The sequence below is a fragment of the Mya arenaria genome, chromosome 14 (genome assembly GCF_026914265.1).
Source record: "Mya arenaria isolate MELC-2E11 chromosome 14, ASM2691426v1".
Taxonomy (NCBI): domain Eukaryota; kingdom Metazoa; phylum Mollusca; class Bivalvia; order Myida; family Myidae; genus Mya; species Mya arenaria.
This window is the reverse complement of record NC_069135.1, coordinates 33,675,367-33,690,029: the sequence shown is the minus strand read 5'-3', so window position 1 is coordinate 33,690,029 and position 14,663 is coordinate 33,675,367. Positions and strand designations below refer to the sequence as shown.

Here is a 14,663-nt window from a genome sequence, read left to right as displayed (position 1 = left end):
AAATGATTTGGGATGTTTAACTTCTGACCAAATACATACGTCAGCAAATATCTTTTGCACATTAATGTCGTTGTTTTTGTTGTTGTTGTTGTTGTTGTTGCTGATGCTGCTGCTGCTAATCTGTTTCATTCTTAAAGTGTTTTTTTAACCATAATTCAATCATTTATTCCTTATTTATTTGATTTTACTTGATGTAATAATCGCAATGTACCGAACAACCCATTTAATGCAGATTTCATTTCTTAAAGCCGCTCATGAATTACCGTAATTGTAACATGCATCGTGCGTACTATGCACCGCATGACTCACTGCTACATAAAGTTGTTACACATGTGACTGAACGGACACATTGATTTGTTCCCTGTAACGTTCATTTCTCTCTAAAAAAATGGATAGAAAGGTAGAGGTGCTTCCGATGGTTGTGCTCCTTTTGAATGTATTAACAACAATATGTAGAGGTAAGTTGTTTCATGATACCGTATATTAGTTAATCTTTGGGCTAGGTAATGACAATTTTTACATATAATTTAAGTGAATATCGTTGAAATGAAGAATTTGTATAAGTATCTGTTATATTGTATCTCTTTGTAATAAATGTTTTATCGTATTTGAGCTATTAAAAGTCAAATAAAGGCTCAATTTTTATTAAGGATGTATTTGAGACGCTTTAAAGGAAAACGTACCTTAAATATTTTAGTAACTGATCAATGGCTACCATAAATCTATTTATTGATTTACATGCTCATATAGAGCCTAATATAACTATTGTTTGATACAATCCAGTGCGAGGGTGTATCAGTGTTGTTTCAAGGGGTACAATATAACCATAATTATGCAGTTTCCTCCGCATACATTCTCATTTTATTTTTACGTTTTATTCGTCAATGTAGTTACCATGTTCCTGACGATCAATATTAGTGTCTGGCTGTTACCAATGCCACCTGACTCATCCTTAAAGGTCTATGAGTCTAAATAGGGAATACACACTATATAGTTTGCTAAAAGGTGAATCTAACTATATCAGAATTTTTCATTTCGAAAAAAGACTATGTATCATTTACCGAAACTGTATGTTTTTGTATCATATCAGTAAATAATACACTAAACCCCATTAAGCATTATAAATGAAATATTATGAAACAGGTTAAAATATCCATATCCGTGAATACGAATTATGAGACATAACAAGTTTCAAAATATGCGTGATTAAATTTTGAGTACGACGAAGAATATGACTCATTTCTTATATCGTATTTATCACGGATACATATTTTTTTATACAAATAACAATATCTATGGTAGGATGATATTCAGACTGAATTGCTTTGATTATTCAACGAAGCATTTCATGAAGGAATAGATGTTATGACTTCTCAAATATCTTCATAGTAAAAATTCTTCAAAACAAGGATATCCTTATTTCTTAGTCAAATACTTCAATAACAGGATTTTCACATTTAATTACTTCCATAGTAGGATTTCCTTATTTCCTACATATTTTCCATGTTTCAAGTACAATATATATCAAATATGATGTAGTCCACGTTTTTGAACTCTAATTAAAGACAACCTAAACGATATTTTTACGTTTTTGTAATCAAAGAACAAAAAACGTTCAAAATTTGTTGCTGTTTTTTTTATTTATGACGTTAAAACTGTTTCTGACAGCAGTGAAAAGTGCATCTGTATTAGCACTCAAACACTGGTTTTATTAGACAAGTCAAGTTAGTTTTGGGGAAATACACGTTTACAAGTTTACAAGTTTACAATAATATGTCTCTTAAAGCTGCACTCTCACAGATTGAATGTTTTGTCAACTTTTTTTTTATTTATGTTCAGAAATTGATGCTTTATGCATTTTTTTAAAGTGTTAGTAACATTAATTTTCGAACGGAAATATGAAAATCTGCGATCGGATCATTTGTCAGCAGTTTTCTATCACCGTGTTTCCGATATTTACGCAAAAATTGGCTCATTCCAAGCCAATAAATACAAAGTTGTCAAAACGGCTAATCTGTGAGAGTGTAGCTTTAAGTGTCTATCATTAACCAGTCAAGTAAATAAACATGTCAACTTGTATCGAGATCGCATCTTGCAGAAATATGATAGTTTCAGTCAATATTTTCCCCTCTCTTGATAAATGTTAAAACGGAAATAAAATTCACATTGTTTAATTGTTTGGATGACTCATATTAAATACATTCAAGTTTATACATAGCAAATTTATGATTATGTATTTGTATAGTCTTTTTTTCAATTCACATTACTTGGACACGGGATTTCTACGTTGTCGTCATTTTCATGAGATCCTTCATCTTGTATTTTAGGGGAGCACCTAAGACTTAACCCGGCTTTGTCCTACCTGGTGAAAGCGGAAGGTGATAAGCTACTGTTAGGATGTTTCCACGAATATAATGCCACTGCGCAAGGGAGTGCATACTTCACGAAAAATGGGAAAATTGTAACATTAGACAACGAGGATAATTACATTGTATGAACAGAACCCATCTTTTTTATGTATTATAGATTGACATGAATGATATATACACTAAGGAAATATACAAGTTAATACTAACTTGCCTTCAAAATTGCACAGTATTAAAAGTATTCAATTTTCAAGGAAACAAAATTCCAAATGATTGTGAAACTTTACCGATCCTTTACCAATACGTTTGGAAGGTTCAATAAGTGATTTCAATTAATAATGCAAGGATTACAATTGAATCAGAATCTTATTTTTCAGATAACATCCAAGACCACAATAATAAATACAGGGCTAGGGACAAAAGTAATAAAGACACTCATTAAAGACAGCACGACTTTAACTGACAATGGAACATTTGTCTGCAAGGCTGGAAACTTTGAAATCTCAATCAACGTCATTGTATTTCAAGGTCAGTAAGACGATACTTGCTAGTACAAAAAATAACCCTACGCCAAATGGTTTAATGCTGGTTCATTGTTTCCATAAGAGGGGTTATTTGCCCTACCCATATCTGTGATAGTATTTAATTACAAGGGTAAACGATTGTATTAGTATCCCTGATCAGAGTCAACTGGTGTAATCAGCAATCTGAAACAGCTCCTCCCTGTGGTTTCTAATGTATTCATTATTTCAGTTTTTCGGTGTAGGCAGTATCAGTTTCAGTATCAGTATCATGAATAAGCGTGATGACGAATTATATGTATCACCCTATATTACCATATACATGAACATAGCATTGCTGATCTTTTTGTCGCATTTTGATGAGCAACTAAACATGATTTCAATTTGCAGTTTCTTTTATGAAACCCCAAACATTGTTTCAGTCAGGGCAGTTTCTTTTGGCGCCTTAACTTTTTCAGTCAATTCAGTGTGTTTTGGGCCTAAGAAATTCTGATCGGGACAGTTGCTTTTGGCATCTTATCCAGCCTAGATAGTTTGTTTAGGGCCAAGAGTTTTTTCAAAGATAGCAGTTCATTTTGGCTCCAAAACACGTTTCCAAACACCTTCCCAGTGAAAACAGCCTGTTTTGCTAAAAAAAACATGTTTCAGTGTTAACAGTCTGTTTAGGCGCAGTCAAGGCAATTTGTTTGAGCGCACGGAACATATGATGTTTTTATATATTTTTCAAACAACAATAATAGGCAAAATTTACGATATTATTATGCAATTTCATTAAGACCCCTTTTACAATTACAATGGCATTTGCAATTTACAATGCAAATGTTCTATTTCATTAACCTGTGTGTACATGTCATACATGCATCACTACAAAAACACATTTATAACCATAAGTGGAGTATGTTAGGGATAAGAACCAAACTTTTCATTACATGTTGCAGCTTTAAACTAAAGCAGTTAAAATTTAAACGTTTTTGATAGAATAACAGAGTCAAATATTAAATAAATATATTTAAATAAACAAATATAATTAATATGTTCACTTTTTGCCAATCGAGAGTGATCAGCATTTCATTAGATAGTTAAACAGACAGGCACAATGTGAAAAAGAACCATATATACTATTAACTCTTTTTATACATTTATAACAAAAATACCCGTATTAAGAAGAATTTCAATAAAATGAAAGATATGTAAATGCTGAATATTATGTTGATGCATATGTCCCTTGTTGTAAACAGGAGAAAGATAAACAATTGAAGGAGTTATCATAACTGTGTGTGAGCACTGATGGATTTCATTACTACAGCTATTAGATATATAAAAAGATCACAAGTTGTAATGGGAAATATAGTTGAATTTAACTCGTGTTACTAACTGATAGAACACAAATTATGTCTATGTACATCACATGTAAAAGTGTATGGTAATACGTAGTGAATCCGGAAAACCAACCCTGGGCTTTTTATATAATGATATTTGAAAATAAATAACACAAACATTTATTTCAAAACAAAAGCAAATCTTAAAATTATTGTTCACATGACGAGGACATAAACGTCAATGATCTACTTAACCAACATATACACACAACCTGGCTTAGATTTTGCCAATCTAAAAGGACATGTTGATTCACACGGAATAGTTGTGTTGACATAAGCTCATGTGCATTTATTTATTCTACTTCCATCTTTGAAATGTTTAAGTATCTATTTCGGACTTCCACGGGTGGCAATGCATTAGATGTATTACTCTTATATTAATGCATTGCTCATAGTTCTTTCAATTGTGTTTTACCTTAACATGTTGCCAATGAAAATAATTGTCTTAATCATGAACAGACCTGCACAGAATAGTGCTCGTCAACACATATTACAGAATGCCGTATAGCTTCTTTTACTCGAAGTGATCGCCAAGTTCTTTTAACGGCAAACGATATGGACTATCAGTAAACTCATATATGAATTCCATTAATAATTTCAGTTCTTCTATATGAATGTATTTTTGCATATGGTGTTAGTTTGTTTTCGGTGTTTGCATTTGCGTATGTGATGTTGATGTGTGTGTGTCAATAGTTCATTGTCGTTTGTTTCCTTGTTATATCAATATGCATTTAAGGTAAAGTGAACTGACATTAGGACCACAACTACTAAAATTAAATTATTTATCAAATGGTAGTCTTAAAGTCGTTTGTTTCCTTGCTTTGTGTCCCTAAACTGGGATTATTTTATGAATTCACGACTACTGGACTGGTCCCTGTATTTTTCATAGTATTATTATAATATGTTTATATGTTGATACATTATTTTTCAGTTACTCAAGCAAATGCTCTTTACCAAGACAACGCAACTGAGGTAGAGCTAGGATGTGCTTTGGAAGGGCTTAGTCCTGAAATTCCTATCGATTTTTACTGGTACAGGCAGAATGGTGCTAGGCTCCACGGCGATCGGTACAACATATCAAACAATGGGAAACTACGTATCGAAAAGCCAAGTAAGATATTGGAATATGTATATTAATGCAATGATAATAAAATATGTGTGTCTGAAACGCTATGTACATACTATAATGATTACAACAGGGACTCGTCTGGTAGTAAAAAAATAAATATAAAACTTGTTTTATCCTTTTAAGCCAATTATTTATGTTTCATACATCGCTGTGCATTTTCCTCGATAAAATGTGTTGTACTACAGTACGGCATATGTTTTTCAATACCGAAATTCATTCACAATTCCTTGATTTATTTAAGCTCTTTCGGACATCGGATCGTACAATTGTTCAGCCAAGTTCTATCCTCAGACTGAAATTGAGCAAACAATGTTCCTCACGTCGGTCTATCTCAATGGTAATGTATTTATGGCCGTAATAATTTGTTTAATTATACGATTTCACACTAATATACAAGCAAATAAATATTATGAAGATCCATGTAAACTCATTTCTATATCAATCCATCAATAAGGTTTTATATAGACGACTTCAATAATGGATACCACTCCTGGCAAATAAAGTAATGTGTGCGTCAGTGTCGAAAATTTGGGGAACATCTGCTGTAATAGTAATATTTCAGTGAGTGTTTATTTCTGGAATGTATTCTAACCAGTGTATCTGTTTTGTAATCCACAATAACATTTAAAACTACAATGTTTGCCCGATTTGTATTCTATTCATCTCACCAATACAATTGAATTCAAATGAAACCTACAAATCACTTCTTTATTTTTAATTCATTGGCTTTATTTAGAATAAATAAAGGCGTATATCTAATGGAGAATATCAAACTGACACAAAATTCTTCATTGGCTTTGTGTATGTAAAATCATTATTTAAATCAATAAGACTGTTTTTTTTTAAATAAAGCAGAACTGTTCTACTTAAACATATAAACAACACCCGCCTATACTATAGCTGATTCACAGTTAAATATGTTCGATTACTACACAAGAAGTTTATATCCAAAACAAAACTAATTTGTCGTATTTGAATCCGCCGAGCTAGTCTCAGAACTGTTAATCCAAGATTTAATTAAACAGTGCTTAGACGGAAAACTGAGCAAATGCGAAACACCTGAGCCAAATAATAAGCATTTTGATTGGTATGAAGCTAGACGAATGCGATAATGAAATGTTTGATTGGTTTGAAACCAGATTTAAAAAAAACGGGATTGATAGAATTGAATATAACAGTTTACGATATTTTTAACCAAATTTTATATAAAGCCAACTTCGAAATAGTCAACTACCTTATTCCTGAAATCTGTTATCAATTATAATTGTGATTATATTTGATATTACTCAAGATATTGCTCCAACTAAGGGACAAGTTCATAAATTGCAGAACAATGCTTTCGATGTTTTCCACGTTGTACGATAAAATGTAAAGTTCAATGTGTTTTATAAAACAATACGCTTTAATTGATAACGAAACCTTAAATTATTATACCCCTGACTATCGTTTTTTAGGGATTTTTTTATTTTAAATACCAACGTTCTCCCAAATAGAGGAAGGTTACACGGTACTATTACAATATCCTTTATGTTTCTAAAATTCCTGCGCAGTAATCGCCCTTGGCGAGCAGCAAAAAAGCGAGTTTTGAAAAATTATCATTGAGCTTAATTGTTTGTTTTGAAAATGTCATTCGAAAGAATGCATTCCAGATAATTCCCTCTCAATGTACAGTATTTTTTATCCAGTACTATTTACTTATAGGAGTAATATGTGTTTACAAAAATGCCCGGAATTCACATAAAATGCCGGTACAAATGAAAGGTGAATTTCATGCTATTAAACTTATATATTAGACCATTGACTCTATTGTTTTTGAAGTAAAGTGTGTATATTTACGGTAAAAAATTGTGTGTACCGGAGGATTAGCTTGGGAAACCCAGAATATCTATAATTCCGGGCTTAACCTATCGTAACAATATTATCAACCATATGTCATTTGGGCAATGAGCAAACAATGTTCCTCACGTCGGTCTATCTCAATGGTAATATATTTATGGCAAGGATTATTTGTTAAATTATACCATTTCATACTAATATACACGCAAATCAAAATTATAAAGATTCATGTAAACTCATTTGTATATTAATCAATATATTGATTGGTGTATCAGTGTTGAAATTTTTCGGCATATCTGCTGTAATAAGTCTATTTCAGAAAGTGCTGATTTTTTAAATAAATTCTTACAAGTGCATTAGTTGTTCAATCCACAATTACATTTTTTTTGACATTTGTAACTACATTTTTCAACCAAATAAAATTAATTACAAATTATGCTTAAAAAATACTCTAATATATAAATTGAGGTAGCCAAACATTTTAATACAATGGCTTTATTTAGAATAAATAAGAGCGTCTATCTAATGGAGAAATCAAACTGAAACAAAACTGCTCATTGGCTCTGTATATCTCAAATCAATATCTAAATAAGTAAGAATATGTTCTAAAAAGTAAAGAAATTATGGACTACTAAAACAACACACTTAAAAAGAAAAATAATTCATCGTATTTGATTCTGCAAACCTAGTCTCAAAACGTTTATGCCAACACGTATTTAATTAAAAAAGTGCTTAGACGGAAAACTGAGCCATAAAATAAATATAAGCTTTTCGATTCGTCTGAAGGTGGACGAATATGGATATTAATGTCTGATTGTTTTGAAACCTGATTTAAACAGGATCAATTAAGTTGTATATAACACTTTGCGGTATTTTTTTTAACCAACTGTTCTATAAAATTAGGATATGTTCGAATACTTTGGTTTTCCTTATTCATGAAACCTTAAATGGTGCCTTCATACTGTCTGTGCTGTTCGTATGGGCCCGATGCCGTAGGCAATACCTTTATTAATAGCAGCAGAATGATTACTATTTTCTGTTTGCATATCAGCTGCACCAAGAATACTCAACATTGAACGCACCAGTCAATTTCCACTGACACTTAAATGTAACATTGCCGGTTTTCCACACCCAAACGTCACCTGGGAACAGGATGGGAACCAACTAAATAGCACTGTCGATTCGTTGTACGTTTTTATGGGAGAAAGTGTTATTGTTCACAATAAGAACTATTCTGGTACATATACATGCCTTGCAAAGAACGAACATCAGCCATACAACGCATCAGCTGACATACATATAAACGGTATGTTGAGATCCCTTTCATATCTATACCATTAGTTAAGATTTTGATATATGTCGTAAAGACTAAGGTTTTTCTTCCATTAGGGAGATAGGGCGCGATTCAATAAAGGTCTATTTCGGTTTTAGTAGTAAATTGAAATTATCTATGTGTTTCACCATTTTGCTACATATTTGTATGATTTAAAAATTAGCTAGTATTAGAATGTACACCAAGTTGAGGAAATAAAAATAATCAATGTGATATCATTTGGGATGATTTTATAGATTAATGATAATTCAATTTACGACAAAAATCATTAATTGAAGCGACCCTCAAAACTGATATGATGTTATATGAGAAAATCCTCTCTTAAGAAACACTATACAACTCATCGAGATACAAACTTAAAGGGTGAACTTTTAATGAAGTTTGTGTAAGAATGTGTATGATTACATGTTGCAAGGATACACATTGTGTTGCTGTTTCTTTAAATCATGGCCCCATTCTTTGTGAATAATTATATTATTTATTTCGGGTCCTTGATATGCCTTGATAACAGGCGATAGAATAACGCTTAAATCGGTGGTAGGGGATGTTGAGGTCAACATGGTTATCAGATGTAAAAACATAATATGATTGTTAATTAAGTATTGCTGCAATTTTCTTTCAGACTGCCATTTTACTTGTACAGCTGCAAGTGGAAAAGATAGTAAGCCTCATCATAAGTTATTGTGCAATATAAAATGGCATCAACTTAAAAACTTTTCGTTAAGATAGTGAAAATGTATTTTATTTATAAGGCACATTCCAATCACTGTCATTTTATAGGCTAATCATGAATTATCAGTGTTCCTGTAGATCATCAAGTGATTAATCATATACGATAACATAAAATCTATTTTAGATTCATCAAATATATTAATGCTTTTGTTAATCGACTTATTCAGGTAATTCATATCTTGAATTCAACGTTTTCATGTTCCTTTACACTGCTGGCTTTGTGTCGACCATCCTTCACCTTTCTACTATTAATGCTTGAACAACTACTGATAATGAGCATTCACAGAAATGCCTAAATTATAATTGATTTCGATTTTCCCCAAAGGAAATGGCATATATTTTAAACTTGAACTACTGGTCAGTTTTTAAATAGTTGAAAAATATTTCTATAGCTTCCTTCATGCATGTTTTAGAATAATTAAATAAGGTTTGCACTTTAAGATCAACGTCAAAAATATATTAAATTGTTTGTAATTGATACAACTTTGCGGTAAATTTGAAGAAACCGGTATGAAGCAGTCACGTGTCCTCCCTTGCATAGCATGCCTATTATATGATATTATAGTTCAGCTTTTCCAATATGATACTGTGTTTTCAAATTTATATCTTCGCTGAAATAATGACAAAATGAAAAAGGACAAATTTAAGACATTTAAGCATAATTGTACGCAAACACTTCATTTGTATCCGCATTCATATTCATAAACCAAAATATTGCTCGCTTAGAAAATAAAAAGAAACCCTCCCTTCGTCTGCACCTCATCCATGTTCTTATCTGCATGCTTAGGGCGATTGTTAACGGAACCGGACAAGTATCGAGAATTATATTGACAAGACGCTAAAAAGCACATAAATGGAACACGATGCTTTCTATGATACTGAATTGTCAGTTTACAAAAATGCTGATTAAAAACACGTGGCAATCCAATGCAAACGCTTTCAAATAAGACAGCACTACATGCAAGCTGTTATATCAAAATGTATCCATTATTTGTGTTAATAACTATTAAACACAATTTTTGGTTGGTGAGTCGGAATGGACCTTTCTTCATTAATGCATTTATTAATTTATTTAATCCATTGTTATTGTTTACATAGAGGTTTTAAAAGATCAATTGCTGTATTCGTGTTCTCAACATCATCATCATCATCATCATCATCAGCATCATCATCATCATCATCATCATCATCATCATCATCATCAACAACAACAACTTCATCATCTTAAATGACGCACTAAATGGTATGTCAATTGAAATAGATTGATGTGTCAGAATGCTTTGCAAAATCCAACGAACGATGGCTTGTGTGATTGCGATGTTTTTCTATCTGGAATAAAAGCGTGGGTATATATATAGAGTATATATTCGTGTAACATTGTCTAAATATCACTCATGAACAAAATCATCGAAGTTATCTTTTCTATATTCATTTACTTTACACTACCCTTAACTGACCGAATAATTTTCCAACCTTCCCATCTATTCCTTCGTACTATAATGCACTTATGTTAATCCAGTCAAATCCTTTTTTTAATAAATGTACATTTAAACTAAATTATGTCATACAAAGATCAAATTAGCAAATTAATCAAATTCATCTTCGATCTTGCTGACAATATCCGTATTATACTTCGCAATTGCGCGATAATTTTCTGAGGAGGCTGTGGACGGGGGAGGTGGATACGACACTGCTGTATACCATTTCTCGCCATTTAGTAAAACATCTAAGTTCACTCAAACAGTATTGTCAATATCGATCTTCATGAATTATATAAAAAAAAAACGATTTTATATATTGAACCGTAAATGTACTTTTGTGTGCATAGTTTTTTGACTTAATCCATTTGTTAGTTATTTTAATTTTTAGACATGATAAATAGGATAGGTCTAAGATAAGAACAGGGTCATTATTTGCAGTCCAACGGGGTTTGGAAAGCATATACTGCAAAATGTAATGTAAAAAAAGAACAGGTTAAATTAGAAATAAAACTACAATTGAAGGTGTAATTCGAAATACATTAGGTTATTTACCTTATTTGTTAAATATTTTTAAACAAGCCCCCCCCCTTCCCCTCCAAATCCCTCCTTAAAAATGCCACAAAAAAACACAATACACAAACAAACGAAAATGTATTACTCTACACTGTTACGAATGAATCTGCTAAATTCAGCTTCATAGCTTTACACATTGCACCCCCCTTCCTGTGCTATGTTAGACAAAAGGGCAATGCAGTAAAAGGTTACTGTACTCAAAAAGAGAAATAACATTTCGAAGTATATCATAGAAAATAATGCCACCCTATTTGGTGGCCTGGAACGCGTATACGCACGTTGAATATTATATTTATTTTGCTAGTGTCAATAAATATTAAAATATAGCTAATAGAGATGACAATAGCTGGTAAGTGCAACAAATATTGTGGCTGATAAACAGCAGATCCTAGAAATTTTAATTTTGATTGTCTTTACTATTTGTTTATTGTGTGGGGGTTGTAGCAATGCGCCGGGTAATGTTATTAGTCTGAACACATTTTCCAAAGAAGAGAAACTTGGAAAACAATGGATTCGTGCAATTCAGATAACGAGTTCTGAGTGTTCCAGGGCCGGATGGCACCGTCCCTTGAAAAGCGTTTCTGCAAATGGACAGCTTGTGTGCTCTGAACATTTTGAGTTGCCGATGTTCACGATGACTACCAGAACTAGCTGGAGTCTCGTTCTAACATATAGAACTGATAGACAAAGCTACATTATTTGGCAACAAACTGAGGAAAAGAAACCTTGACAAAGGTCTAGCAAGACTGTTAGTGCGCAAGCAAGAGGTGAGGAGGTTATGCTTCATAGTTCATTCTTTATTTTATGTCAGTTTGCAAGAGAATATATTGAATCCATGTCCAGGATTATTTTGTAAAAATATCTTGATTGGTTTAACAGTTACATTGTATGAATACATGTATGTATATCAGGATGATTCGGCATCCTATAAATTGTTCCGATGTATTAAATATAATCAATCTTGGCAATTGATACAAATACAGAAGTGAAATAGGGAGAATTTACCTAGGACTGTCCATTTCTTTGATGGGTGGCATATTGAAAAAGGAAACAAATATTTTGTTTAGCTGTATAAACATACATGTACTATCTAGGGTGAACTCATATGCATATGGCATGACCTAGATTGTCAGTCTATATATCCATTGAACAATAAAATTGTATTGTTGATTTAGCCCAACTACTTCAGATATTATGTAAGAAAAAAGTGCTGAAGATGAGCAATTATTATTGTTCATTTTTAGACAGAGCTTGGCTTAGTTAAATCAAAATTGACATGAAAGTTTACAATTAGGTACCACATAATCTTACTGCAAGAAGTGTTTCAAAATATGAAGACAAGTTTATTATTCATGTGATCAATTCAAAACTGTATTGAAATCGAAAATGAAAAACAAAGATTTAGCTTATGGCACTTTTTGGCATTTTTCCAAGGCACTTTTATATTACATATTTTACTTTAATTGTTTTACAGCTGTGAAAAAGAAACTCATTGCGCTGTCCAAAGAAAAATAGTGCAACATAGTCTGAAAGTGGATAAAACATAACAAATTACCAGTATTGGTAGGCTGCATACTGCCAGGGAGAGGACGGCTCCATGGTTGCGGCCAATTGGCAGTCACTAATCAACCATATTCAAGACATTCGACTTGGACATGGTGACCTCTTCCAGCAGAGCCAACATGGTATCCATGAACCCGGACAATGGTTGAAGAAAGGGCTCTAAGGCAGCTGCACATTTTTTCTCAACAAGAGACTGTTACAATTGTCAATTGAAATTAGTTGTATGACAAAGATTAACATAATAGTACAAGATCTAGAAAAAACATCGAACCATAAAAATGTCCATACATTGATGAGGTAATCACTATAAGTTGTTAATAAAGTAATAATTATTAAGTTTACAAACACCAATAAACGCAATATATACTTGTGTTTGTCATTCATTGTAAGCTTACCTGCAAATTGATATGACTTACTAAAACACTTGGTCACAACATCTGACAAATTGATGCCATATATCTCTGCTGTCTGCAAAGTACGATGTCAAACCAATGTGAAATTATCATAGAAACTCTTATGTAGTTATAGGGGGGTACTAAGCGGTTATTTTGCGATAAGTATATGTATACAATCATTTGTAACTATATACCTTGTGTAGGTACCACTATTAAGCTTACTGGATGATTGTATACATTAAATTTTACCTCTAACGGATGCTATAAACCAAATATCTCCAAAGTTCTTCATATGAAATGCAATGAACCTCTTGGAAGGAACAAAACCTTTCCGAAATATTTAATCTTTACATAAGGTTAGGTTGTGAACCTGTCCATAATGCTACATTTCAATTATCCAACAAGAAGATTATTAGCGTATATATTAAAACAGAAACAATCAGACGCGGGGCGGGGCTAATACTCACCTCTTAATGCGAATGTTGTATGTACAATTTATGAATTTAAGTAATCTACAATCTATAATATCTTCTTCGATTGTTTGAATAAAAACGTTTTGAAACTTGCTAGTGGTATTTTTGATTAATTACAATAACTATCCCTACCTTCAGAAGCGTACGTTGCTAAACCAAATAAAATTACGTTGACATCAAAGTATAACATTAATAGCTCGTAAGATAAAAATAGCTTATTTGTGTGTCGAATACTTAAAATACAACGGGTCAGAATGGTGTAATATAGTCGGATGTTAAGTTTCGATAATCTTCAAGTTATTAGTTAAGCTATTACCCAAAGGATTATAGTTTGTTGTAGTGTAAGTTCGCAATGTAGTTCAGAGAGTGTCAACCAAAAACTATATTTCACGAGTTGTGTAGTCACGTAAATGCGAGTTATATATGACATCATTTTCGGAATGTAAATTCCAGGTAATGTCGTGTTCAAGCTCAAAGCAATTTCTTCGCTTAAAATACAAATCTACATTTTTCTTAATAATATTAAAATGTAGGGAGGTATTTTATATTATTTTAAGAAAGCAGGTTTTTTGACGACCTGTATTAAGTCTCGTTGTGTAGTCACGTAAATGCGAGTGATACATGACGTCAATTCCGGAATGTAAATTTCAGATAATGTCGTGTTCAAGCTCAAAGCAGTCTCTTCGCTTAATATACAAACCTACATTCTTTATAATAAAATTAAAAAGAAGGAAGGTAATTTTATACTTTTTAAAAAGGCACGCTTTTCTGAAGGCCTGTATAAAGTCTCGTTCGGTGTATTAGCATGCTACGCGTACGAAACTGATACGTGTTTGCAAGGAAATTGACGTGTTGCAGGATGCTATCCTAACGCGCTAATTT

General features: G+C 32.3%; 1 protein-coding gene across 1 annotated transcript; it reads left to right on the top strand.

Annotated features, from left to right (window-relative positions):
- Positions 1 to 2,704: 2,704 nt before the first annotated feature.
- On the top strand, positions 2,705 to 9,322 carry LOC128216029 (hemicentin-2-like). The gene is made up of 5 exons (XM_052922623.1): positions 2,705 to 2,894; positions 5,198 to 5,377; positions 5,637 to 5,732; positions 8,283 to 8,537; positions 9,187 to 9,322. Exons 1-5 carry the CDS (start codon positions 2,705 to 2,707, stop codon positions 9,291 to 9,293), a joined length of 828 nt encoding a protein of 275 aa, XP_052778583.1. The 3' UTR covers positions 9,294 to 9,322.
- Positions 9,323 to 14,663: the final 5,341 nt, after the last annotated feature.